Source organism: Bos indicus x Bos taurus, chromosome 13, assembly GCF_003369695.1.
Source record: "Bos indicus x Bos taurus breed Angus x Brahman F1 hybrid chromosome 13, Bos_hybrid_MaternalHap_v2.0, whole genome shotgun sequence".
Lineage (NCBI taxonomy): Eukaryota > Metazoa > Chordata > Mammalia > Artiodactyla > Bovidae > Bos > Bos indicus x Bos taurus.
Genome location: NC_040088.1, coordinates 9,740,867 through 9,766,221, shown reverse-complemented (window position 1 = coordinate 9,766,221; position 25,355 = coordinate 9,740,867). Strand labels below are relative to the sequence as shown.

General features: G+C 49.6%; 2 protein-coding genes across 9 annotated transcripts in view; one reads left to right on the top strand and one right to left on the bottom strand.

Annotated features, from left to right (window-relative positions):
• The first annotated feature begins 716 nt into the window (after positions 1-716).
• The window catches only part of SYS1 (SYS1, golgi trafficking protein), a 32,038-nt gene continuing 7,399 nt past the window's right edge, over positions 717-25,355 (top strand). Inside the window, exons 1-6 of one of the 8 annotated variants that reach the window (XR_003513974.1) lie at positions 722-895; positions 1,111-1,352; positions 2,804-2,871; positions 14,132-14,294; positions 16,796-17,068; positions 17,593-18,641. Coding sequence is in view for 4 of the 8 variants with exons in the window: in XM_027558453.1 (XP_027414254.1) it covers positions 1,191-1,352; positions 2,804-2,871; positions 4,039-4,279 (471 nt within the window). In the remaining 4 variants the exon portion in view is untranslated. Of the gene's footprint in view, positions 896-1,110; positions 1,353-2,803; positions 2,872-4,038; positions 5,307-14,131; positions 15,291-16,551; positions 17,069-17,592; positions 18,642-25,355 lie in introns of those variants that run through there. The other 7 variants (XR_003513973.1, XR_003513976.1, XR_003513975.1 and 4 more) reach the window with 7 other exon arrangements.
• Positions 11,370-13,933, bottom strand: TP53TG5 (TP53 target 5). Its single transcript, XM_027558196.1, has 3 exons — positions 13,859-13,933; positions 13,524-13,654; positions 11,370-11,859 (listed from the first exon to the last, which is right to left on the bottom strand). The coding sequence occupies exons 1-3, from the start codon at positions 13,931-13,933 to the stop codon at positions 11,370-11,372; spliced, it is 696 nt and encodes a 231-aa protein (XP_027413997.1).

Genomic DNA, 25,355 nt, shown 5'->3' with positions numbered 1-25,355 from the left:
AAAGACCCACTACCGTGTCTTCTAATATAGCTAAGTTGTGACTGAGGACAAGGACGGTCTCATTTTAACATGTACAAATCTTCCTGACACTCAGTAGGGCATAAAATCAGTGCTGCGGTATTGGAAGCACCTGAATTTTAAAACAGGCTTTTTGTTTGTTTGTTATTTTGGCCGTTTCATGTTGCATACGGGATCTTAGCTTCTGCACCAGTGATAGAACTCCTGCCCCCTGCACTGGAGGCCGGGAGTTTTAACCACTGGATGACCAGGGAAATCCCCACCTGAATTCTGTCACTAACCCTATATCTTTGAGACAGTGATGTTGCTTTCCTTCTCTGGCCCTTAGTTTTAATTATCTATAAACCAGAAACAGTGGCAAAATCAGGTGTGGACTTGCTGGCTGGTTCATTTCAAGCTATCCTAGCCTATAACTAGGAGAAAGATGTTGGGAGTTTAGGCTGAAAACAGAATGGACGCTATCATTTCGTTAACTCCCAAACATCTTTCCCTCGCCCTTTGCCACTCCTCAACCGTCTGCTCTCGCCGCCCCCCTTTTTTTTTTCCTCAACATTCTCCTCTAGAGGGCAAGCAAGCTCTACGTTCTGTTGCCATACTTCCGTTCGCCTTCATTTTTTCTTGTACGCATGTGCACATCTCATTTCCGGGCTGCCCTACTTTGTTTGGCACCACGCCTGCGCAATCTCAGCCCCGCCCCCTCCACCCCGGAAACGCTTCCTTCCTACGCAGCCGCTACACCCGCTGCAGCCGGTGGACCTTTGCCTCTCTAGGCCAGTAGGGCCTCTCCTCCATGGTCCTGACTGTCAGCACCGTTTCGGTAGCTAGTCGGTGCGGCTGGGCCGCGCTCGGACGCTTCGGATCCTCGAGACCGTAACCGGTGAGTGAACCCCACAGGAGCTCGAGGACGAGCGGGGCCCGAGCAAGCTGGAACGGGCAGGGTTTCCCCTCACGCTGGGAATGGGTCTGTCCGCCTCGTCCTCCCTCCCTCTCCAGGAATGGGCTCGCCGCCTCCATCCCAGTCCCTCCTCCCGGGCGGGGCGACGTTGTCATGGTGACGGCGGGCTGTCTGAGGGCAGGCGTGTGTCCTCGCAGGTGCAGGGGCGGCCCCGGGCCCATGGCGCGGCGGCGGCGCTGACCCGGGCCCGGGCGGCGGCCGGGCCCCAGGGGCCGGCATGGCGGGCCAGTTCCGCAGCTACGTGTGGGACCCGTTGCTGATCCTGTCTCAGATCGTCCTGATGCAGACCGTCTATTACGGCTCGCTGGGCCTGTGGCTGGCGCTGGTGGACGGGCTGGTGCACAGCAGCCCCTCGCTGGACCAGGTGTTCGACGCCGAGGTAGGATCCCGGGCTGGCGCGGGCGGCGTTTCGGCCTCACCTGGTGGTCTGACACTACCAGGCTCCAGACCTGGCTGGACCACCTGACACTGAGGAAGTGACTTCACTTCTCTAAGCCCAAGGATGTCGGGTGCCAAATTGCGGCGGGGGGAATGGGTAAAAGAGCGTTCTTGGAGGTATAGTGGGAACTGCCTAGACTTTGGAGTCAGGCCTCTGTTTAAGTTACACGTACTAGCTGTGTAACCTGGGGCAAGTGTTGTCCTCTCTCTGAACCATCATTTTTCCTGTCTGCAAAATCTTGAGACCGCTAGCACGGAGGCCGTGGACTGCAGTACACAGAGCCTGGCTTTGGATTCAGAATGCTTAGTGTCCAGCCCAGGCTGAAACATACCAGCTGTGGGACTTTGGGCAAGTTGCTTCATCTTTCTGAGCCTGTTTCCTCTTCCGGAATAAAATAATCGTCAGCAAATGTTATGAGACCCAGAGGGGCCTGGGAATAAGAAAGTGCTTTGTAAAAGTGTAACGGAGGGCAGAGAAGTGTTAGCTTCACAGAGGCAGATGTGGTATGTAATAATAAGAACAGTTCTTGGAGCCAGGAGATTTGGGATGGAATCTTTTCTCCTGCTTATCTTCTGTGTAGCCATTGGGCAAGTTACTATCCCAAAAGAGATAATAGTAAGCAAGTTATTATCCAAAAAAGGTAACGACAACACTAAAAATAATATTATGAGGTTATTGTGAGGATACTATGGAGTAATGAATGTTAGTGTTGCATGCTGAAAGAGTGTAGGTGTTCAGTATTGATAGTACTGTAACAATAGTGATGGAAGCTGCATACCTACCAGGTGCCTAGTAGTATCCTCTTAGGAGGCTCTGTCCTCCTGAGAAGGACATGTGGAAATCTGAGGGTTTGTTGAAGAGCTATCTCATGCACACCACCTGAATTCTAGACCAGTAGTTGACAGACCTTTTTGTAAAGGGCAAGATTTTAGGTCACAGCTACTCAATTCTGCCATCATAGCACAAAAGCAGCCATGGACAATACTAAGTGAATAGGTGTGACTGTGTTTCAATAAAACTTTATTTACAAAAACAAGTGCCTGGCCCCTGGGGCCATAGTTTGCTGAATACCGTTCCAATTTTTATGCTGCTTACTTACTGTATCACTTTGGGCAAGTTACTTAACTTCTTTGGGTTTTTATTCCTTCTGTGTAAAATGAGGATAGTGATCCTTTCCTGGCTACTCTGAGGGGTCGGGTGAGATACAGTGTTGGATGTCTGTAAAAGCAGCTTAGAAATAGGCTAAGAAATAGGCCGCCATACAGATGAAGGGGCGTATTGGCTTCTTGTGGTCCCAGCAGGATGTTTGTTCCTTGGAGGGGGGTCCTGGAGCCTAGGGGCTCTGCCAATTTTCTCCTCCAACGTATTTCCATTTGTGATTTCCCCCTCAGATCCTGGGCTTTTCCACCCCTCCAGGCCGGCTCTCCACGATGTCCTTCGTCCTCAACGCCCTCACCTGGTGAGTATCACCAGTTTTCCTGTCCAGCTTTTGGGGTCTTAGCGCTGGAACTAACTTTCTGATTTGGACCTGACACAGGCTGGCACTTGTTCCTGGGTAGAGGTGGACTAATGTGGGTGGCGGAGACCAGTTCTGGGACTGGCTCCGTCTTAGGATTTCTTCCACCACTGTTTTGACTTGGCTGGAAAGCTCTTATGTCACTCTGAGCATGCTGCCCGGGGACTGCTTCCCTCTCAGATCACTTCCCTGATGTGGAATGAGGTGAGGGAAGGATTGGACTGGGAGTCAGGAGAACTGGATTCTATTCTTGGCCCATGTGCCATCAGCCAAGTTCTTCCCTTCTCTCTGGGCGTCAGGTCCTCACTTGTACGCTGAGGACTTGGACTGAGAGGCAGTTTAAGTGAAGTGATTAAGAGCTTAGGCTCTAGAGGCTGACTCACTTGGCTTTGACTCTCAGCTCTACCACTAGTCTAGTGACTGTGGACAAGTTAATCTGTCTAAGCCCCAGTTTCTTCACCAGTAAAATGAGGCTAATAATATTACCCACCTCATAATGGTAAGGGTTTCACGAGTTCATTCACAGGAGGTACTTTGAACAGTGCCTTGCACGTTGCTATTCTTGACCTTTCACTGGAGGTTGAACATTGGTGGGATGACTGTAACCTGGATTTGGCTCCCAGATAGGTTCTGTTTGACTTACCCAGTTGTCAACCCATGCAGGGGGTTTAAGATTTTTTTTTCCCACTTAATTGAAAATCAGGATATTTTATATTAAAAATCTAGATTTCAGGCGTCTCTTAAGAAAATGGGATGATCATCCGATTCCAGGCCAGCCTTCTAGCCTGGTGGTTTGTCTCGCTTTAGGCCCCACTTTAAATGGAACATGTCTGCTTCGTGGTGCCACAGTCCTCCCCAGTCTCTTGGAGCCCCTTGAGTGGCAGCTGCCCTGATCGTCATGCTCATACATTTTCCTCCTTACCTGCCTGACTTACTCTCAGCACTACCCGCCGGGCTCCTCTGGGCATCTGACATGTAACCCCTGCCTCCCACTTCTCTCGCTTGCTTCTGACCCCTGTGCTGTCATCCTGTGTCCCCACACTCCCCCAGATATGCTAATCGAAGGCCAGGACAACCCAGTGACAGCTCACTGCCGTCCTCTCCCCACAGTGCCCTGGGCTTGCTGTACTTCATCCGGCGAGGGAAGCAGTGTCTGGATTTCACGGTCACTGTCCATTTCTTTCACCTCCTGGGCTGCTGGCTCTACAGCTCCCGTTTCCCCTCGGCGCTGACCTGGTGGCTGGTCCAGGCCGTGTGCATTGCACTCATGGCTGTCATCGGGGAGTACCTATGCATGCGGTCGGAGCTCAAGGAGATCCCCCTCAACTCAGCCCCGAAGTCCAGTGTGTAGTGTTGGGTCCTTTGGATACCCTGCTGGGCACTTGACCACCCCTCCAACCCCTTGGGCTGCTCGGACCGCCAGATGAGGTCCAGCCCAGGCCTGAGAGGAACCCGGGAAATGTGAAGTCTTGGTTGGTGTCGGGGAGAGAGTGAGGTCCCCGTCAAGAAGGTGGGTAGCGGGGCAGGATCAGAGCTGCAAGAACCACCTCTGTCCGTGGAAGCCTTGGTGTCTGGGAGGTCGGCGTGGGCACCTCTTTCAGGGTCATAGCAGAATCGGAACCATGTCACTCTTGAGCCACCATACCTGTCACCAGCCTGTTATTTTAAAAAGGAAAAAAAAAAAAAAAAAATCAAAGATACCTGATCGGAGTGAACCACTCTTCTAGCCATCTGTCTTACCTCCTGGGACAGCAGTTACATACCGTTTCCACGTTGCCCTGACTGCGGCTGTTCAGTTGGAACAACCCTTGGTGTCTGGATCCAAAGCCACAGAAAGAGATCTAGGTGCCCAGTAAGTAGCAGGCTGCTGTCAGGCAGAGAATGGCAGGTGGAGGCATCAAGCAAAAAAAAGAAAACCCAAAAAACGCACAACCTGTGTTCTGCTGCACGCATGCGCACACACCCCCGCTGAACCCCGTGACTGTCTTCCGGTTCTCTCTACTGGGTCCCCACCCTGCTGCCAGCTTTCCACATAGCGGGCCAGAGGACCCAGAGAAGAATCCCAGCATTGCTGCCCATCTCGTGTTTGACCTGGAGTCACGACCTGTTCTCTAGGAATGACCAGGCACTCCAGCTCCCACAGGACCTCCGTTCTGGTGGTAGTTCCCTTTTCCTGCCTTATTTGGAATCCCACAGTGGGAGGGAACTGTGAGCGCCCCAGACCCAAGGAGCCCAGCCTTCCAGCTTGAGGTGTACTTGATTGTACCGAAGGAGATAGGAATTTGCTACCAAGGTTTTTCTTTGAGGTGGAGTGTCCTCTGTGGGGGGGCTTGCAGTTGCCCTTCCTGTGTACATAAATACAGTATTTTCCACGGTTCTGCCTGCGCTTTATTTTATAATGCCATGCTTGGGACTGGGAGGGGTCAGCACAGTCAGACATTCATTAGAGCCAGGGGCTATAAAGAATTATTAGGCCACCTTTTTTTTTTTTCCCCTTTTTGAGCCCAGGTGTTCCTCCAGTTAGTTAAAACATGGAGTGCAGGGAACTCCTGTGTCCCACCCCGACCTGCAGCCTTCTCCGCTTTGCCTTAGGCAAACTACCATGACTCAGGATGCCTTTCCCACTTGCCAGTAATTTCTGACTGTGCCCAGTGAAACACACCGGTCTAGACCCACTTCCTCATAGAAACCACTGCTGTTCCCCTCGGGCCCTCCGCAGCCTCCCTGAGCGAGTTGACGGAGTTCCTCTTTCAGAGTTAGGGCTACGCAGATGGGAACTTGTGCCGTCTCCCCCGGAAGCCTTTCCAGCCTCCTGGCTCCCAGCCTCGCGGGATAGGTAGTGGAGGCTGACAGGATGAAAGCTGAAGAGTGAACGTGCCCGGGCAGAAGCTGGGAAAAGGCTCGGGTGAGGCGCCTCAGAAACAGGGCACCCTGGCCAAGCAGGGAGGGAGCGGGTTGTTAATGGGCCGCTAATCCTGGCTGCAGAGTCCAGGAGGTGAGACCGGGCTGAGATGGCTTCCCCTGTGTCAGTGGGTTTCCTCCAGACACCAGAGACACCACAGGCAGGTGACTCCCTTTATTTTGAGGAAAGCCTCAGAGCCCTCCCGTCACGTGGCCAGCTGTGGTGGTTGCTCCAGCTGTGGTGGCGCACCTCTTTGGGACTTTCCCACAAGGGCTCGTGACACCCTGCTGCATGTCTTCTCTGATGACAGGCCTCTGCCCCCAGAGTGTCAGTTGGATCTTTTTTGGAAACTGCCAAAAGTCAGGGGAGCCACCGTGTTTTTTTTTTTTTTTTTTAATAATATAATGACTAAGCTGCTACTTTACTGAGATGTTGGTGAATTCTAAAGTGACAAAGCAGTGTCTAGAGGCAAATTCCAGAGAGGAAGAAATAGCATCCACTGAGCACAAGAGATGTCCAACAGTAGACTAAGTGCTGTACGTCTCCTTGCTCACTTAATCTTCCCAACAGTCTTCACAAGCAGGAAGTATTGGGACTTTCCCTGGTGGTCCAGTGGTTAAGACTCCACAGTCTCAGTGCAGAGGGCACGGGTTTGATCCCTGGTTGGGGAACTAGGGTCCCATATGCTGCTTGGTGCAACCGAAAAAAAGAAGTAGGAAAACCATCTGTGTCTTACAGGTGAGGAAACTGTAAGGAACTTGCCCAAGGTTACGTTAGGAGCTGGCAGACCAGGATTTGGGTTTCAGTAATGAAATTAGTAAACTCATTTTGAAGACATTAATAGTCAAGAATGGTTACATTCTTATTGGTTAAACCATCTGTACTTTGTAATCATACTTTCTCATCCTACTGTATTGTTGTAAATACTAAGGATGTAAAAAGCATTGTAAATATTACTTGTTTTCCAAGAAAAACTAATAGGCAGTACATTAAACATGGCCACAGATTTTCAAGTGAACATGAGGATGTCTGCAATGATTTTATTTCCAAAGGATAAAGAAGAATACCGAGATCAGAAAGTTACCTCCACCCCCGCACTGAGTTGGTGTAGCTCTTGACTTTGTAGGAGTGTGATGGCTAGACACCCTATTCTTCCCGTTCACTACTCAACTCCAGCTATTTGGAGAGAGAAGTGGGAACTAGGACATAGCTGGTACTCAGACTAATTTATGACCTGAAGGGAGGATGGTAAGGGAGAAAGGGATGTCTAACTCAGAGAATGCCTCTAACCCCTATTCTAGGCGGGCCTGTCCAAATCAGAGCCAAACGGGGGCCAGAATGGCACCGGGGGTGGGGGTGGTGGGAAGCTCCAGGTCCCCTTGAGTCTTATGGGAGGGACAATTAAAGCAGGTTAACTTCCCCTGGAAGGTGAGTCTTAACACTCTCTTCAGTGACTCCCCAGATCAGGGTAGCTTCCTCCTGGCATTCCCAGAGGGCAGTTAGCACTTAGCCCAGGGACCACAGAGCCTTAGGGGCCAATTTTGGGCCCGAAAGAGAGCGGCCTTGTGGAGGGGGAATTAAACGCTGCTGCCTTGGAGGACTTCCCTGGTGGTTCAGTGGCTAAGACTCCATGCTGCAAAGGCAGGGGGCACAGGTTTGGTCCTCGGTGGAGGAACTAGATCCCACATGCTGTAACAGCCCTGGCTCAGCCAAATTAAAAGCACATATGTAGTTTTTTAAAAAAGCTGCTGTCTTGTTTGAGGTTTTCTGTAGGAAAGTAGCAAAGGGTGATGAAACAGTACTGAGACAAGGGGGTATAGAGAGCTGAGAGCTTTAATCCTCATCCTGCCTACCTGGCCAAGCCAGGGAGAATTCTAGGGGGCCCGATGTTAGAAGGCTCTAGAGAGCGGCCATGGAATGCCCGGTTAAGTCCTGGAGTCCCATTGCTAGCTGTGAGACCTTGGACAAGCTACTTAACCTTCCCTGGGTTGAACTTCCCTGGCTTTTTGTGAGGGTTCAGTGAGATGTCATATGTAAAGCACTGTGTCTGATATGTAAGAAATGATTCATGAATCTAAGCAGTTAGGATTAAGACACCACGACCCCATCCCCATTTTACAGAGGAGACCCCTTTATTTGGAGCCTTGGCTATAGACGGGGGACAGGCCTGTGCCCATAACGTAAGTACAGCAACAAAGTATTGAGCTCCTATGTGCCACGTGCTATAAAGTGACACGTTTCTAACTTAATCCAGTGACGTCGGCACCATTGTTTTCCCCATTATGCAGACAATGAAACTGAGGTTTAGGAATAAACAGCTTTCCTCAGCATCAAACAGCTGATAGGAAGCCAGGCCTGTCTGCCTCAGCAACCTCGTCTGTATTTCATATTCCAATTATGTTTAAATAGTTCATGGCCCACACTGGGAGAGGGGCAGCCTCCAGGATCCAGATGCTATTTTAGCAAAAGGTTGTGAACTTGAACATAAGGTTGGCTTTTTAAACAAGCAGCTGGTTCCCTAAAGGTGGGCAGTTAGCCAACTGCCCATAAGTGAGAAACAGGGCCAGTACTGGCCTTGGGGCTTTATTATGGAAGGAGGCATGGAAAAAAAGGCCAAACGTTCAACATCCCGCAAGCTAATTTCAGCTACATCAAGCCTGATTTGCTCAGAGCCCTCTGGAATGGCTCTTAGTATCCCTCTTTTTATAAACAGATGAAATAGGCTCTGAGAGATCATGTGACTTGTTAAAAATTCAAACACTTAACATTTTCCCCTAGTTAACTGTTGGTTGTCCATTTCTCCTATAGTCAGTTTCTTTATCTTGGAGATCATCTGCAGCATCCTGCCCAAATCAGGATCTAACTGAACCCTGAAGAGGAGTCTCAGGTTGAGGTCGTTAAACAAAGGGAGAGTGGTAGTGGAGAGACCCTGGTTCTGGGATCATGGGAGGCGGATTGCCTGAGCCTAAATACCAGCAGGTAGAAGGGATAAGGCTCCAAGGAGTGAACTGCTAGGAGTTATTCACATGCACGAGCCCTGCATCCTGCCTCCCCCTGTAGCACACTGGCCACGCTGGGTCCGAACCAGCCTAGGCACATAGGCTCCTGTCTGCTCACTCGATGGCCTCCCCATGGGCTGCTCAGGCCCAGCTCTGGTTCCCAGTTGGGCAAAGGAGAAGTTGCCAATCTCCCCTAGGCTCAGGGCTTTTCATCCCCTATTTGGGGCTCCCCGGAGGAGGGTTCAAATGAAGATTAGTGCATCCCCCCTTGCCCCTGGGGTTGGCTGTATGATTTGGGAGCGAGTTGCATTGATTGCTCGCTGATAGCTCACTGGACAGAAGGTTACTTGAAGTTTGACAGAATGAAGGCACTTGGGAGGAAAGGTTGAGTAGGAGGTTGATGGGATTGATGATGCTGGGCAAGGGAGTCAAAATGGGGAGTACCCAGGAGTCAGGCTGGAGCAGGCATATAGCTTGAGGTGGGGGTTGCAGGAATGGAAGTTGTGTGGAGGGATAGGGGCGGGATGCCCGGGACGGGAACTCTGCACCTGTGACCACAGGTGGGGAACAGTGAGGTACAGAGTGGTCCCATGCCAGGCTATCTGTGGCAGCCTGGTTTCCGCTGATGCCCACCCCAGGGATACTCAGTCACAGTGCTGGGCCCCAGTGGGGAGGAGGGATGTGAACCTGTGGATTCAGCGGGAGCCTCTCCTGTCCTTCCTCCTCCCTCCCAATCTGAGGGTCTCCATCACTGCCCTGACTCCCTGGGGGTGGGGTTGGAGGCTCTGTGCCCCTCCGTGGCCCTGCTGCTTCCCAGAGGGCGCCTGCTTGCATCCAGGGGAAGATAGAGGATGACAGTCTTCGTTCAGAGAAAGCCTGGGCCCCCTTGGTTTTCCTCTCCCTAACGGCCCTGTGGCTCCTACCAACAGCGGGGGTGACCCGACCGGATGTGGGGTTGGAGGATGGACGTTCTGTGTCTGTCACATGTGAGCAGTGAGACAAAAAACCAATTCCCGGCCTCCTGGGTCACGGTTCACATTTCCAGCTGACATCGACTGACATCAGGCGCCGTGCACGTGTTTGATGGGCTGGAGGTGGTATTGCACCTTTTCCCCTTCGGGAGGTGGAATGAGGAACAGCCAGGAGACCTGGTTTAGAGCTCTTACCGTGCCACTTCCCAGGACCATCCCATCTCGGAGCCGCAGTGGTTTCCTCCTCTCCTAGCCTCACAGGGCCATTGTGAGGCACCCGGCAGCCAGGAAGCACACAACAAACGTTCCCCTTCTGTGACTTCATGAAGTGCCCCTCTCAGGAGGCCAGCTTGCAGAGTGGGGGAGGGGAACAGCCCACTGGCTTCTTTGTTCCGGGTTCTACACTGACGTCAGGGACCTGGGGACAGACTGAAATGACCCTGAAGTAGTGATTCACGCCCCCACCCCCAGTCCTTACCTTGTCGGAGAGACTCTTTCCTCCATCCTGTCCAGCCCCAGGAAGACAGGCAGAGCCAGTGGCATATGGGAGATTTTATTTGTAGACTTAGGAATTCTCCCGCCCTTCCCTCCCGGTCCATGATCATGCCATCTCCCGCTCGCGCTCTCTGCACACCTCGGGCTCCCATCCAAGGTCACACCTGCGAACGGAGACCTCAGCATCAGTCGGCAGTTAAGACCACCCCCAGGGGGCGCTGCAGGTCAGGGAGAGGGCTCGGGGACCCGGGGCGCTGTGCCGCCCGGCCCATTGGAGATGCCGGCTTTGCTGATGGGGTAGCCTCGTTTCAGCTGGACCCCCAGGCCCCTCACCCTCTTCCTTTCTTGGAAACTCAGCAAAGGGGCTGAAGTATTTCTTTTGTTAAGGAACTTTTTGTTCAGAGTAAATCCTCTTTGTGGCTGGTGGTGGTGCTGGTGGTAGTTTAGTCCCTACGTGGTGTCTGACTCTTTACGACCTCATGGACCATAGCCCACCAGGCTCCTCTGTCTATGTGTGTTTCCCAGGCAAGAATACTGGAGTGGGTTGCCATTTCCTCCTCCAGGGGATCCTTCCGACCCAGGGATCGAATCCAGGTCTCCTGCACTGGCAGGGGATTCTTTACTGTCGAGCCACCAGGGAAGTCCAAGTCTTACTCAAGGCATGAGTAAATAAAATAGAGTGTAGATCGAAGAGGGGATGGGATTCAGCAGAGCCCTACTTGACCTCTCCCCTCTTCCCCCGACATTTGGAAATCCCAGGACTCATTTCCCAATGAGATTCTGAACCGCAGCAGTTTGGTCCCTCCTAGGCCTCTAGGCAATGGATGCCCTGCCTCAGGACCACGTTTCCCAGTGTCCTCATTCCCCAGAGCCCCTACTTGGGTCCTGAGAGGTCCACTGACCTGCTGCATGGCCTTGGTCAATGGCTTCTGCCTCTCTGGGCTTCCCTCTCTGGGCGGAAGGTCGGGCCTCCCAGCACCGCCAGCCATAGCCCCCAAGACTCTGGACCCTACGCCCCCTGGCTCTGGGCCCAGCTCGGGGCCCGCGTCTCACCCTGGCCTGGTGGCGGTGGTGTCACACCTTGTACAGATGGACCATCGGCGTCTCCAGGGACGCCGAGCAGAAGCGGGTGCAGCAGCGCTTGACCCAGCGCAAGGCGGAGGATCTGCACATCACCCGGGGCCCTGGGAGGTGGACTCGTGTGGGCAGCCCTTCAAACCAGACCCGCTGGTTCGCTCTTTCCGGCTGCTTCACATCCTTCATGGGAGTTCTGTCCTGGTGGGTCTTCCGGAAGACAACTCGGGGGTCCCCAGTGGGTGGCTCCTGTGCTTGGGCTCTGGGACTGGTGGTCAGACCGTGACCCCTCGATGTCGTCGGGGCCTCAGGCTCCATCTGCTCCTCTTTCTGTGGCATAGCCTCCTGTGCCCTGGGCCTCGACTCCTCACACTCCTCAGGCTCCCCTGTGGGCTTTAATTTCTCGGAGTCCAGTTTCTGGTAGGAACACCCAGCCTCCTCCTGGAGCTCTTTGTTATTTTGTTCCACTTCATCCCAGACGTTATCGTGCCTGGCAGGGAGACGAACAGTGGTCAGCAGCATAGGACCGAGGCTCTGATCCTCCACTAGTCCCGAGACAGCTGCGCTGCCACTGGCCCAGGGGGCCAGTCAGGAAAGCCACAGAGAGCCCGGAAAGAAGCTTCTCCACCACTCAGAGACCTTGCGCCTGGGGGCAGGGGATGCGGTGACAAGCACTGGCAAAAGGGATGTGAGAGGCTAGAAAAGCTATGGCAATGGCTAGTAGTTAGGACACTAGAAACGTGTATTACCTGCATCGGCCACTAGGTTAGGGCTCTGTCTCTCTGGATTTCAGTTGACAGAGTGGACTGGTCCAGTTTTTTTTTTTTTTTCTTTTTAATTGTTTTCTTGTTCCAAGACATCTTAGAAAGTAGCTCCAATGACCCCCCTCCGCCCCGATCCCACCTCACTTCTGAAGGGGCAGCATGGCTTCCTCTCAACAACACAGTTGGGGCTTGGGGCCAGTTAGGGCTGGCTGCTTTAAAAAGGGTTGGAAAACTCTGGGACTAGATGGTCCTGACCCTTTGGGCTCAGTGTTTCCTGATCTCCTGTATCGAGGAGGTCAACTTAGAGGGAGGGAACCAGAGGGGTGGAGTTTGCCAGAGGTGTTAGATTTTCCAAAAGGGTATCTGTCACAGACTGAAGTCCCCTGCAACGTGGCCACCCTGTCCTAGCTGAGCACGTGTGGGGAGGGAGAGGCCTCACGCTCAGGGTTAGACAACACTGAAGATAGTCACGGCTCCCGCTGGCCGGGGGCCACCAGGTGTCAGGCCCAGGACCCTCAGCACAGTCCTGCAAGGCCGAAGGCGGCTTGGAGAACACAGGCTTTGGGGAGACACTGCGGTTCAGGCTTGCTTCTGCCTCTTACCGTCTGTGTCATTTGGGGCAAGAAAGGTGTCCTGTCAGAGCCTTAGTTCCCTCATCTGAAAACTGAGATAATTCTGTCTACCTAATAGGGTTTTTATGGGGAAGATTAGGTGGGAAAATGCTCGGCAGGGTACCTGGCCCTTGAAGAGTGAAAGTGAAAGTCACTCAGTCATGTCCGACTCTTTGTGACCCCATGGTCTATTCAGTCCATGGAATTCTCCAGGCCAGAATACTGGAGTGAGTAGCCTTTCCCTTCTCCAGGGGATCTTCCCAACCCAGGGATTGAACCCAGGTCTCCTGCTTGCAGGCAGATTCTTTACCAACTGAGCTATCAGGGGAGCCCTTAGCAGGTGCCTTAAAAATGTCAGCTTTCTTAGCATCGCTGTCAAGTGGGAGAGAGCTTGGCCTCAGCAGGATGACTAGTCTGTGGGTGAATCTGTGGGTGGTGATGAATTGGGAGGGGCGGGAAGGGGGCCCGCTTGCTCAGAGCCCCAGATGGTAGTTAGTCCCATGACTGGATGATTATGACCATGCTTATGACAACAGCTCTGATTTCAGCTGGGAACAGCTTCAAATCCTAGCTCCGCCACTTAGCAGTTCAGTTAATGGAACAAGTTACAGCATATCTTGAGCCCCAACTCTCCATCACTAAAATAGGGCTACTAAATGGCTCCCTTTCTCCCAGAGCCTTGTCAAAATGCGGGTTTCTAAACTCTTTAGCACAGCGCCTGTTCCTAGTAAAGACAGCTATTGGGCCCATGATGGGGGCCATGGGTGGGCCAAGCTCACCCAGAGGAGATCCCCAGGATCTTTGGAACCCTGAGCAGTGAATTCCAACACCTTCTGGCCAGGTTATACAGTTCTTGGATCCGAGGGTTTGAGCTTTTGAGCAGCTTCAAGAGTGACAAGTGTTTTAATACCTGCCAGGGATGAAGAGACAGGAAAAAAAAAAAAAGGAAGCTTCAGCTTTCTTGGGATAGCCTCCCAACCCCCACCTGGAGTTTGGCTCAGCTCAGCTCATGGTGAGGCCGGTTGACTCCTTCCGGGTCACCCGTGACAGCCCTGAGCAGCACAGTGTGGGGGCTCAGGCTCTCTTTAGTGGGCACCCAAATGTGGCATCTCACCATTTTAAGTCGGTTCCGCGCGATTACTTTGCTGACAGGCTGATGTATCTTGTCCTCTGGTTCCTTAGCTTGCATCTGACAGAGAGAGGGAAGGAGCAGGGTGGGGGGAAATGCTAACACAGGATGAGCCCCCTGAACGCCTGGTAATGCCTCTCCACTGGGCTTGGGTTGATAAACCCCAGACTGTGATTTGTGTCACCTTGGTTTGGGGGTGGAAATGGGGAGTCTGTTCTAACTCTCTTGACCCACCTTTACCTCTCTCCCTCCCCCTAGATGGAAAGACCCCCACCCTGGGCCTGGTTGGATGCTTTGTTGAGACCTCCACTAGATCCAGTCCTAAATCCAACCTTGGAAACCACCTTATTCTTGGGCCTCTTCTTTGTCAGTGGACGCACGCTGGAGCTGTGGCACATACTGGACAGATGGCGCAAGACTGGTACCTGGCCCTGCCTGCGCCCTGTCCGCCCCCACACTCAGGCTGGGCATCAGGATGCTTGTGCTGGTGCTCCCAGGGAGGGGGGCTGTGACATCACTGAAATGTGTGACAGTGGCAGGTCTCCAAGGAGTGTGCGTGTGGCAGGGGTGGAGGGTGAGAAGGTGACTCCTGCTGTGCAGGTGCCTAGGAGGCGCCAGGCAGAGACTACACTGTCACTATTTCCCTGCAAGGTAGGAAGAGTCCCCCACACACATTTTTTAATGAAAAAACCAGGGTTCAAATAAATAATTTACTCAAGGCCAACATAGCTGGAGAATGGTAGAGCTGGAAACATAAGGTCTGACAATCAGCCCATGAAACCTGGTTCCCAACTGTGCTCATCTGTTCATTCACATCATACATGTTTGTTCATGTGCGTCTGCTGTGTGTCTGGTGTGTTCTAAGTGCTGGAATAAAAAAAAAAAATTCTGACATCAAGGAACTTACATTCTAGTGGAGAAGAGACAGTATGTGTTCTTGTAAAGATTCAGTAATGGGCTGTCTGAAACAAAGTATGTATATGTGTGTGTGAATGTGTGTTTATCATGAATTTTACTGAAAGAAATCTAAAATAATAAAATTCTACAAATACTCTGTTGTGAATCCCGTAGGGCCGGTTTGCTCTTGCAGTATACTTTTCTCAAATTTTGCCTAACTCTTGCATCCATCGTCAACCTATGGTTGTAATTGATGAACAGGTGTCATTCCAACATGAATGTTGATGTTTTCATTCATATTAAAGAGTAAGAAGAAAGTGAAAAAGTGGAGGAACAAAGATGTTGGAATTCATTTCTCAGTGATCTGATCGACTTACTTACTGTCACTGTTTTCAAATACTGGGAGTATATTTGTTCAGCATTTTTTGGGTGTGTGTGGCTATTTACAATGTATAGGCGTACCTCAGAGATATGGAGGGTTCAATTCCAGACCACTGCAATAAAGTGAATTACCAGAGTCTTTTGGTTTCCCAGTGTATATAAAAGTTACACTATACTGTAGTCTATTAAATGTGCAATAATAGCATTATGTCTAAAAAATGTGCATACCTTAATTTAAAAGTACTTAATTCATAAAAAACCCTTATCATCATCTGAGCCTTCAGTGAGTTGTAAGAGTAACATCAAAGATCGCAAGTCATCATAACAAGTAGAGTAGTGAAAAGGTTTGGAATATTGCAAAAATTACCAAAATGAGACACAGAGACATGAAGTGAGCAAATGCCGTTGGAAAAATGGCGCTGACAGACTTGCTGAACACAGGGTTTCCACAAACCTTCAGTTTGTAAAAACCTCACTCTCTGTGAAGTGCAGTAAAGTGAAATAACATGAGATCTGTCTGTAACAGCTATAGACAGGACACATTTACATTATTAACATTTCCTCCATGTGCTTTGGCCACCTGATGTACAAAGTCAACTCATTGGAAATGACCCTGATGCTGGGAAAAGATTGAAGGCAGGAGGAGAAGGAGGTGACAGAGGAAGAGATGGTTGGGTGGCATCACCAACTCAGTGGACATGAGTTTGAGCAAACTCAGGGAGATAGCGAAGGACAGGGAAGCCTGGCGTGCTGCAGTCCATGGGATCGCAAAGAGTCGGACATGACTTAGTGACTGAATGCCACCAATGAACATTTCCTTGATGGTGTTGTTAAGGCTAGACCAGAGGTTGGCAATTTCTTCTTTAAGAAGCAAGATAGTGAATACGTTAAATTTTGCAGGCCATGTAGTTGCAAGTGCTTAACTGCTCTTGGAATGTGAAAGCAGCCACAGATAAGGAAAAGAGTGGGCCTGACTGTGTTGCAGTAAAATTTATTTACAACAATAGTGGGCCGGATTTGGTCCAGGACCATCTCCTGGCCTAGACAATCAGCAGGACAATAAACCAAAGCCTGACTTGTCACATTTCCTTATTTCTGTGGTGTAAATACTTCAGCCTGCCAGCATGATGTCACTGAATGCAGATTTGAACAGAAAGGCAGTCACCTCTGTTATATATTACATATTTCTACCGTATTTCTACAGTTGTAAAGATTCCCAAGATCATAGATAGTAGCAAAAGGTAGTAAGAAATTAGGAAGTGTTGAGTTTGAGCACTTTCCACCTTTGTTTTTAATATCATTAACTCAATGAAGTTGGTATGGTTTTAAGTTTTAATGATCATGTTGCATAACGACCAGCCAGTTGAGTTCCTAAAAATGTCATATGCCTCTGTTAACAGCCTGCTCCTGTTAACGTTAGATGGAAAGAAGTGTGTGGAGAGAAGTAAACAAGGTGGACGGGAAATGGAGAACAAAGGTGGAAAGTTTGCTGTATTAAAAGGGATGGGGCTTCGCTGGTGGCTCAGTGGTGAAGCATCTGCCAGCCAATGCAGGCGACACGGGTTCTATCCCTGACCTGGGAAGATCCCACGTGCCTCAGAGTATTTAAGCCCATGCAGCGCAACTACTTTGCTTGTGCTCTAGAGCCTGTGAGCCACAACTACTGAAGCCTGCGTGCCCTAGAGCCCATGCTTCCCAAGAGAAGCCACTGCAATGAGAAGCTTGCGCACCGCAAGTAGAAAACTCATCGCCACTAGAGAAATGCCGGTGCAGCAACGAAGACCCAACACAACGGAAAGGATGAACACTGCTGTATTTGAAATGGATGACCAACAGTGCTGCACAGCCCAGGGAACTCTGCTCAGTGTTCCGTGGCAGCCTGGATGGGAGGAAGTTCGGAGGAGAATGGGTACATGTGTATGTATGGCTGAGTCCCTTCGCTGTCCACCTGAAACTATCACAGCATTGTTAATCGTCTATACTGCAATATAAAATAAAAAGCCTTTTAAAGAAGAATGGAATAGGACCCTTTCACTGACAAGATGAGATGTGAGGAGAGACCCGGAGGAGGTGAGGGAAGTGGGGAGAGGTAGTGGCAGAAGGTGAGGACAGAGAAAGTCCTGGTGAGGGGCTGGGCCAGATCGTGGGAGATTGGAACAACTCAGGCTGCTCTGAGTAATCTGCCCACCTGGCTGTGTCTGAATAATCGGAAAAGCTTGTGACGTACAGCTTCTCCCTCACCACCCACTTAGTCGGCCAGTTTGATACCCAGCAAGTGTGGGAACCAAATCCACATCACACCCAGATGGAGGGGTGTGCATTCATATGGGGTGCTCACCTCTGCCTTTTAGGGGAGGTGGATCAAGACCAGACTACTGCACAGCTTCTTGTTTTTTTTTTTTGGTTGTCAAATAATCTTTTATTTTTCTTTTTCTTTGCAGTTCTTAACTAGCTGGGCACTCCACAGCACCACTGTTGATGCCATCTATGATGTCATGAGGGTGGCGGCCATCAACATTGCAGCCCACAGGCTGGGTGATCTCTTTAATGGTTCCAGAGAGTTCTCTAGCTAGAGACTGATGCTGCATCTGCTGGGCAGTGTTGACGATCTCATCAAAAGTGATGGTTCCACTGTGCTTAATGTTTTGCTGCTTCTTTCTGTCTCTTGGTGGTTCCTTGAGGGCTTTGATGATCAGGACAGAAGCAGAAGGTACCACCTTAATCTGGGCCTGTCTGTTCTGAATGGTCAGTTTCAGTGTAATACTCGGACCCTTCCAATCACCAGTTGCCTTGGTGATGACATCACCGTTTTTGGAGACAGACCCAGGGAGCCAATCTTGGGGGCCAGGGCAGACACGGCACTGACTTTCCCACTGGTGCACCAGTGCAAAAGGTACACGACTTTGATCTCGTTGAGGTCAAACGTTGGCGGCATGGTGAAGGCAGCTGGTGAACCCGGATTTGGGACGATTGAAGAAAGTTGCGCCTTTGCCTCCTCTGAGCTGAAAGCTGCACAGCTTCTTATATGTCCATGCCCTTTCTTATTAGGGTGGAGAAGAGTGGGTGGTAAAAACAAAAAAGGATGCTGTGGGCCAGAAAAGACACAAGGAGGTGACTTTGGAGAGAAGGCAAGGCGAACACCCCACCTCTCCCTCTGTCTGCCTCAGTCCTCTCCCGGCTCCTCCGCCTGCTCGGGCTTCCCTCTCCCTGTCAGCATGATCTCAGCTCTTCCTGGACTCTGCTGGGCTCTGCTGGGCTGCATCAGGATCATCTGCACCTGCCACCTCGGCACAACAGCTGGGGCCCTGCTGTGCACTGTCCTCTGAGCCCGGGGTGTGGTCCCTCCAGAACATGGGCTCCTCAAGGGTAGGGATTTGGGGCTGTTCTCTATTGCTAACCCCCCAGAGCCTTAGAAGAGTGCCTGGCTGACAAGAGGTACCCACTAAGTATTTTGTGAAAAAATGAAAATAAACAGCGTTCTCTATGATAAGGGTGATGGTGAGCAGACTGCTGGAACCCTAAGGAGCAGCGTGGGGAGGGCAGGGAAGTCTTCGTAGAGATGGTGACAGATAACAAAGGAAGAATAGGGTTGCCAGGCAAAAGGCTGTGGGGCTCCTGGATTTTCAAATTACAGGTGTGGGAGAGAACTATGAAGTGGGGTATGTGCTGGAATAGAAGGTAGGAACCCAGAGTGACGGTGGCCAAACCTGGGGGAGTGAGCCAGACAGGCTCCATCACAGGCTGAGAGGCTTGGAGCTGGTCCTGAGGGTCAGGGCCTTGGGAGTGTTCCCAGGCGACGGGGCTTGAGTGGGCCCTGGCGGCTGGCCCGGCCGCCTCCGCATTCTGTTCCAGCCGGTTCTTTTCACACCGTCACTCCCTTTCCTCCCTTCAGAAGCTTGGATGCATCCCCAGGGGGGCAGGAGTTTTTCTCTGTGACCAGACGTCGTACCCCAACAACGGCTCCTAAAGCAGCAACCCCCTATTCAGTCTTGTTCATCTCTTCCATTAGCACAGTAAAAACCATTTATGGGCAGAGCGATACCCAAGGACACGCAGCTGGTCAGCCTTCTGGATCACATCCAAGGCACTTGAGTGAGAAACCACCACTCTCTTTTTTCTCTTAGTTGTGGTAAAATACACATAACATTGACCATTGATCATTTTAAGTGGGCAGTTCAGTAGTGTCCCGTACTTTCACATTATTATGCAACATCACCACCATCCGTCTCCCAAACTCTTTTCATCCTCCCAAATGGAAACTCAATACCCGTTAAACGACAGCTCCCCATTCCCCAGCCCCCTCAACCCCAGCAACCACCATTCTACTTTCTGTCTCTGTGAATTTGACTGCTCCAGGTACCTCATGTGAATGGAATCACACACTCTGTGTCTTGCTGTGATGGTTTATTGCATTCAGCACAATGTCCTCAAGGTTCAGCTTGTGCCAGAATTCCCTTCCTTTAGGGCTGGATACTGTCCTCTTGTAAGTATTGACCGTATTTTATCTGCTCATCCATTGGTGGGCACTTGGGTTGCGTCCACCTTTTCGGCTTCCGTGAATAATGCTGCTATGAACGAGTATAAACTCACAAGTAGAATTGATGGACCATATGGTAATTCTAATTTTAATTTCTTGAGGCCCCACCATACCGTTTTCTATCGTGGCTGTGCTATTTTACATTCCCACCGACATTTCAGTCTCACCACATCCTCACCCACAGTTGTTATTTTTCATTCTTCCTCCCTCTTCTTCCTCCCTCCCTCCCTCCCTCTCTTTCCTTGTCTCCTCCTTTCTTTCTACAATAGCCGTACCAGTGGTTGTGGATCTCCTCTCTTTTGTGGTGGTTTTGTTTCACAATGTGTGTGAGTCACTCAGTTGTATCCGACTCTTTGCGACCTCACGGACTGTAACCTGCCAGGCTCCTCTGTCCATAGAATCCTCCAGGCAAGAATACTGGAGTGGGTAGCCATTCCCTTCTCCAGGGAATCTTCCCCACCCAGATCTCCTGCATTGCAGGCAGATTCTTTACTGTCTGAGACACCAGGGAAGTACCTATATATGGTGAAATGCACCCTTTTTAGTGTGCAGTTCTATGGTAAGTGCATGTTCTTGTACAAACACCACAGTCAACGTGTAGAATGGTTTCATAACCTCCCTAAGTTCTCTCGTGTAATCTATTTGTAGTTAACTCCTTGTCCCACCCACAACCCTGGAAGCAGCGGATGTATTTTCAGTCCCTATAGCTTTACCTTTTCCAGAACATTATATAAATGGAATCCTATAGCTTATAGACTTTTGAATAGAATTCATTCACTTAACACAATGCATTTGCGATTGACACATGTTGGGTATATCAGTGCACTATCACAGCCAGGAAATTGATGTAAATACAGTAGACAGACCTAACCCAGGCTTGCTCAGCTCTTCCTGCACTCATTTGTGTTTGTGTGTTCCATCACCGTGATCATCTCTCTTGTGTTATCTGCCCCTCTCCCCACAGTCCCATCCCTAATCCCTAGAAAATCACAGATCATTCTCCACTTCTGCAGTTTTATTGTTTCAAGAATGTTATGTGAGTAAGGACCCCACAGTATGTAACCTTTCGAGATGGACTTTTTTTAATTCAGGATAATGCTGTGGAGATCCATCCAAGTTGTTGCAGGTGTAACAGTTCCTTTTATAAATTAAAAATCATTACAGATTCACAGAAAATTCTAAAAAAATGTAATAGAGGTCCTGTATCTCGTTCTCTCAGTCCCTGCCCCTGAAGGGTAACATCTTGCAAACTATATTCCAATGTCAGAACCACTTGTAGATCCATGTAACCACGATCAAGATACAGAAGTGTTCCATCATCCCAGGCTCGAGAATGCTGTTTATAGTCATGCCCACACCCTCTTTCCTCTGACCCCTAACCCCTGGCAACCCATCTCCATTTATATATTTTTGTTATTTCAGCAGTGTTATACTGTATAAATGGAATCATACAATATGTACCATTTCAAACCTGGTGCTTCCCCCCACTCACTCAAAAGAATGCTTTGATACCCATCCAGTTGTTGTGGGTATCAATAATTTGTTCCTTTTTGGCTGAGTATTTTTCCATGGTATGGATGTGCCGTGATTTGTTTAACCATTCACCCACTGAAGAACATTTGGGTTGTTTCTCATGTAGGGCTGTTACAAATAAGGCTGGCAGGAGCACTCATGTACAGGTTTTACAGGGACATAGTTTAATGTCTCTGTAATAAATGTCAAGGAGGATGATTGCTAGATCATATGGTAAGTACGTGTTTAGTTTTTCTAAGGAACCGCCAATCTATTTTCCAGAGGGACTGTATCATTTTACATTCCCATCAGCAAGGTTTGAAGGGTCTAGCTTCTCTGCATCCTGACCTGCTTCTAGTATGGTCACTAACTTTTAATTAGCTGGCATAAAATGGATGCACGGTGCTTTTAACTTACATTTCCCTACTGGCTATTGATGAGGAGCATACTTTAATGTGTTTATTTGCCATCTCTGTATGCTCTGTGGTGAAATGTATGTTCACATCTGCTCATTTTCAACTGGATTGTTTGTTTTTTCACTGTTGAGTTTTGAGCATTCTTATACAGACTAGATGAGTCCCTTTGTAAGATGTGTGATTTGCAGATATTTTCTTCCCACATCTGTTTACCTTAAAAAAAAAAAAACACAAAAACCTTTTTTCCCCTTGTGATGAGAACTCTTAAGATTGATCTGCTTTCTTGTATTTATTTGACTGTGCTGGCTCTCCATTGAGGCACAGGGGGTCTTTTATTGGCCGCATGCAGGGTAAAGTGGAAGGCAGAAAATGTGCTTAATGAGCTGGGATCTGGCTAAGGATATTTCCAAATCATGTGTTAAAGGTGCAACTCGGTGTCTTCTTGCTGTTTAAACACACGAGGTGGTAGGGAAATGGCAGCAGTTCTCAAGTGAGCACATGATGTTGCCTCCTGGAGAGACCTTTGCCAATGTCTGGAGACATTTCTGGTTGTCAGACCTGGAGAGGTTGCCACTGGGATCTAGTTAGTAGGGGCTGGGGAGGCTGCTGAATGTTCTGTAATGGAAAAGCCCCTCTCAACACCACCTCCTCCCTCCTGGGACTTCCCTGGTGGTACAAGGGACAAGACTGCACCACCAATGCAGGGGACATGAGTTCCATCCGTGGTCTGGGAAGATTCTGCATGAAGCAACCAAGCCCATGGACCACAACTCCTGAGCCCGAGTTCTAGAGCCAGGGAGCCGCAGCTACTGAGCCAGTGTGCTGCAGCTACCGAAGCCCACACGTCTAGAGTTCCTGCTCCAAAACAAGAGAAGCCATGGCAAGGAGAAGCTCGTGCTCTGTAACTAGAGAGTATCCCCTACTCACTGCAATTAGAGAAAGCCTGCATGAAGCAATGAAGACCCCATGCAACCAATAAATAAATAAAAAGAATTATCCTGCTTGAGATGTCAATAGTGCTGAGGTTGAGAAATCCTGAGCTAAAAGGGAGAACTGTTAAATATGAAGGAGCCAGGACTTTGTGGTTGAAAATTCTCAGCCCCTCTACCTGGCAAATGATAGTAAAGTTAAAGAGTGGTTTCCCAGCAAAGCTCAAATCTAGAGCAGCACCAGAAAAACATGGTCCAAAGGAAAGTGAGAATGTAACTATCAAATCTTTTGTGTGCATCTCAGGAAGATTTCAGACAATGCAGCAGAGTAGTCTTCAGTCAGATAAAAGACCTCAAAAGAAATGATGGGTGTGCCTCACAGATCCTCTGAATCAAGCAAGAGGAATCCCAGAAGGCTCAAGGGTGTTGACTGTTAGCCAATTCAGCAGAAGCCTAAGAGAAAGGCTTCAGTTCAGTTCAGTTCAGTCGCTCAGTCGTGTCTGACTCTTTGCGACCCCATGAATTGCACGCCAGGCCTCCCTGTCCATCACCAACTCCCGGGAGTTCACTCAAACTCATGTCCATCCAGTCGGTGATGCCATCTCATCCTCTGTTGTCCCCTTCTCCTCCTGCCCCCAATCCCTCCCAGAATCAGGGTCAGTGAGTCAACTCTTCGCATGAGGTGGCCAAAGTATTGGAGTTTCAGCTTTAGCATCAGTCCTTCCAAAGAACACCCAGGACCCATCTCCTTTAGAATGGACTGGTTGGATCTCCTTGCAGTCCAAGGGACTCTCAAGAGTCTTCTCCAACACCACAGTTCAAAAGCATCAATTCTTTGGTGCTCAGCTTTCTTCACAGTCCAACTCTCACATCCATACATGACTACTGGAAAAACCATAGCCTTGACTAGACGGACCTTTGTTGGCAAAGTAATGTCTCTGCTTTTGAATATGCTATCTAGGTTGGTCATAACTTTCCTTCCGAGGAGTAAGCATCTTTTAATTTCATGGCTGCAGTCACCATCTGCAGTGATTTTGGAGCCCCCCAAAATAAAGTCTGACACTGTTTCCACTGTTTCCCCATCTATTTCTCATGAAGTGATGGGACCAGATGCCATGATCTTCGTTTTCTGAATGTTGAGCTTTAAGCCAACTTTTTCACTCTTCTCTTTCATTTTCATCAAGAGGCTCTTTAGTTCCTCTTCACTTTCTGCCGTAAGGGTGGTGTCATCTGCATATCCGAGGTTATTGATATTTCTCCCGGCAATAGCTTTTGTCTAATAGCGTGGACCTGAATAAGACTCAGAGTGACCCACAAGATCTTAAAAGGATTCTATATCCAGAAGTATTCCCACTTGGACTCACAGGGTTAAAGAGAACATAAAATAAGGATTTCTGGTTCTGAACAAGATGGAGTAGATGCATTCCTCTCTACCCCACCCCCTCATTGAGTGTGCGCATGCTGTCGTGAAACCCCATGGACTGTAGCCTGCCAGGCTCCTGTGTCCTTGGATTCTCCAGGCAAGCATCCAGGAGGGGGTTGCCATTTCCTACTCCAGGGGATCTTCCTGACCCAGGGATGGAACCCAGGTCTCCTGCATTGGCAGGTGGATTCTTTACTACTGAGCCACTAGGGAAGCCCCACCTCTCTTACTAAATGCAGTTTAAAATGCTGGGCAGGCTATATGTGAGACAGCAAAAGAGACACAGATGTAAACAACAGTCTTTTGGACTCTGTGGGAGAAGGCGAGGGTGGGATGATTTGACAGAATAGCATTGAAACGTGTATTATCATATCTGAAACAGATCGCCAGTCCAGGTTTGATGCATGAGACAGGGTGATCAAGGCTGGTGCACTGGGATGACCCTGAGGGATGGGGTGGGGAGGGAGGTGGGAGGGGGGTTCAGGATGGGGGACACATGTACACCCATGGCTGACTCACGTCAACATATGGCAAAAACCACGACAATATTGTAAAGTAATTAGCCTCCAATTAAAATAAATTAATTAAAAAAAATGCTGGGCAGGGACTTCCCTGATGGTCCAGTGGGTAAGACTTCGCCCTCCCAGTGCAGGAGGCCCAGGTTCGAGGCTTCTATTCACAGCTTTTTCAAAGCATTTTGAGCTTCTGGTACACTTCCCAGTCTAGGTCAGTCCACTGCCACTCCCACACTTCAGAGTGCTGTTACACTGCAGCCTACCCAACACTCAAACCCCTACACGTGCTAATTTAGCAGTTTAAAACGAGAAATGTTTACCATCTCAAAGGTTCTGGCATCAGGAATCCAGGACTGTTCCAGCTGGGTGGTTCTGCCTCAGTCACTGCTGAAGCTGCAGCCAAGCTACTGGCCAAGGTTCCAGTCATCTTAAGGCTCTACTGGGGCCAGTAAGTCAGTTTCCATGATCACTCATGGGATTGCTGGCTGGCCTCTGTTGTTCATTGGCTGTTGGCTGGAACTTCAGTTCCTTGCCATGTGGGCCTCTCTATAGGGCTGTTGAAAACATAATAGTTGGCTTCCCCCAGAGTGAGTGATCCAAACAACAGGGAGAATACACACCCGTGATGGAAGTTGTGGTCTTTTAAAATTTTTATGGACATGATGTACCATCTGCCATGTTTTATTGGTCACACAGAATAACTTTGATAGAGTGCAGAAGAAAACTATACGAAAGTATGAATAACAGAAGGCAAGGAACAGTGGGAGCTTTTTTGGTGGCTGGTTGCAACATTTCAATTTTATTCAGTCAAGATATTTTTCTAATTTCCTTTTGGACTTTATCTTTGACTCGTGGGTTATTTGGAAGTCTTG

What these genes read in the sequence shown, in the direction of transcription:
- TP53TG5 (XM_027558196.1), bottom strand. Translation starts at nt 13,933, where the DNA reads ATGCAAGCTAAGGAACCAGAGGACAAGATACATCAGCCTGTCAGCAAA. An exon ending in CGCGGAACCGACTTAAAATG is followed by an intron (nt 13,655 to 13,858) that starts GTGAGATGCCAC and finishes CATCCCTGGCAG; the next exon opens with GTATTAAAACACTTGTCACT. An exon ending in ATCCTGGGGATCTCCTCTGG is followed by an intron (nt 11,860 to 13,523) that starts GTGAGCTTGGCC and finishes TCTCCCTGCCAG; the next exon opens with GCACGATAACGTCTGGGATG.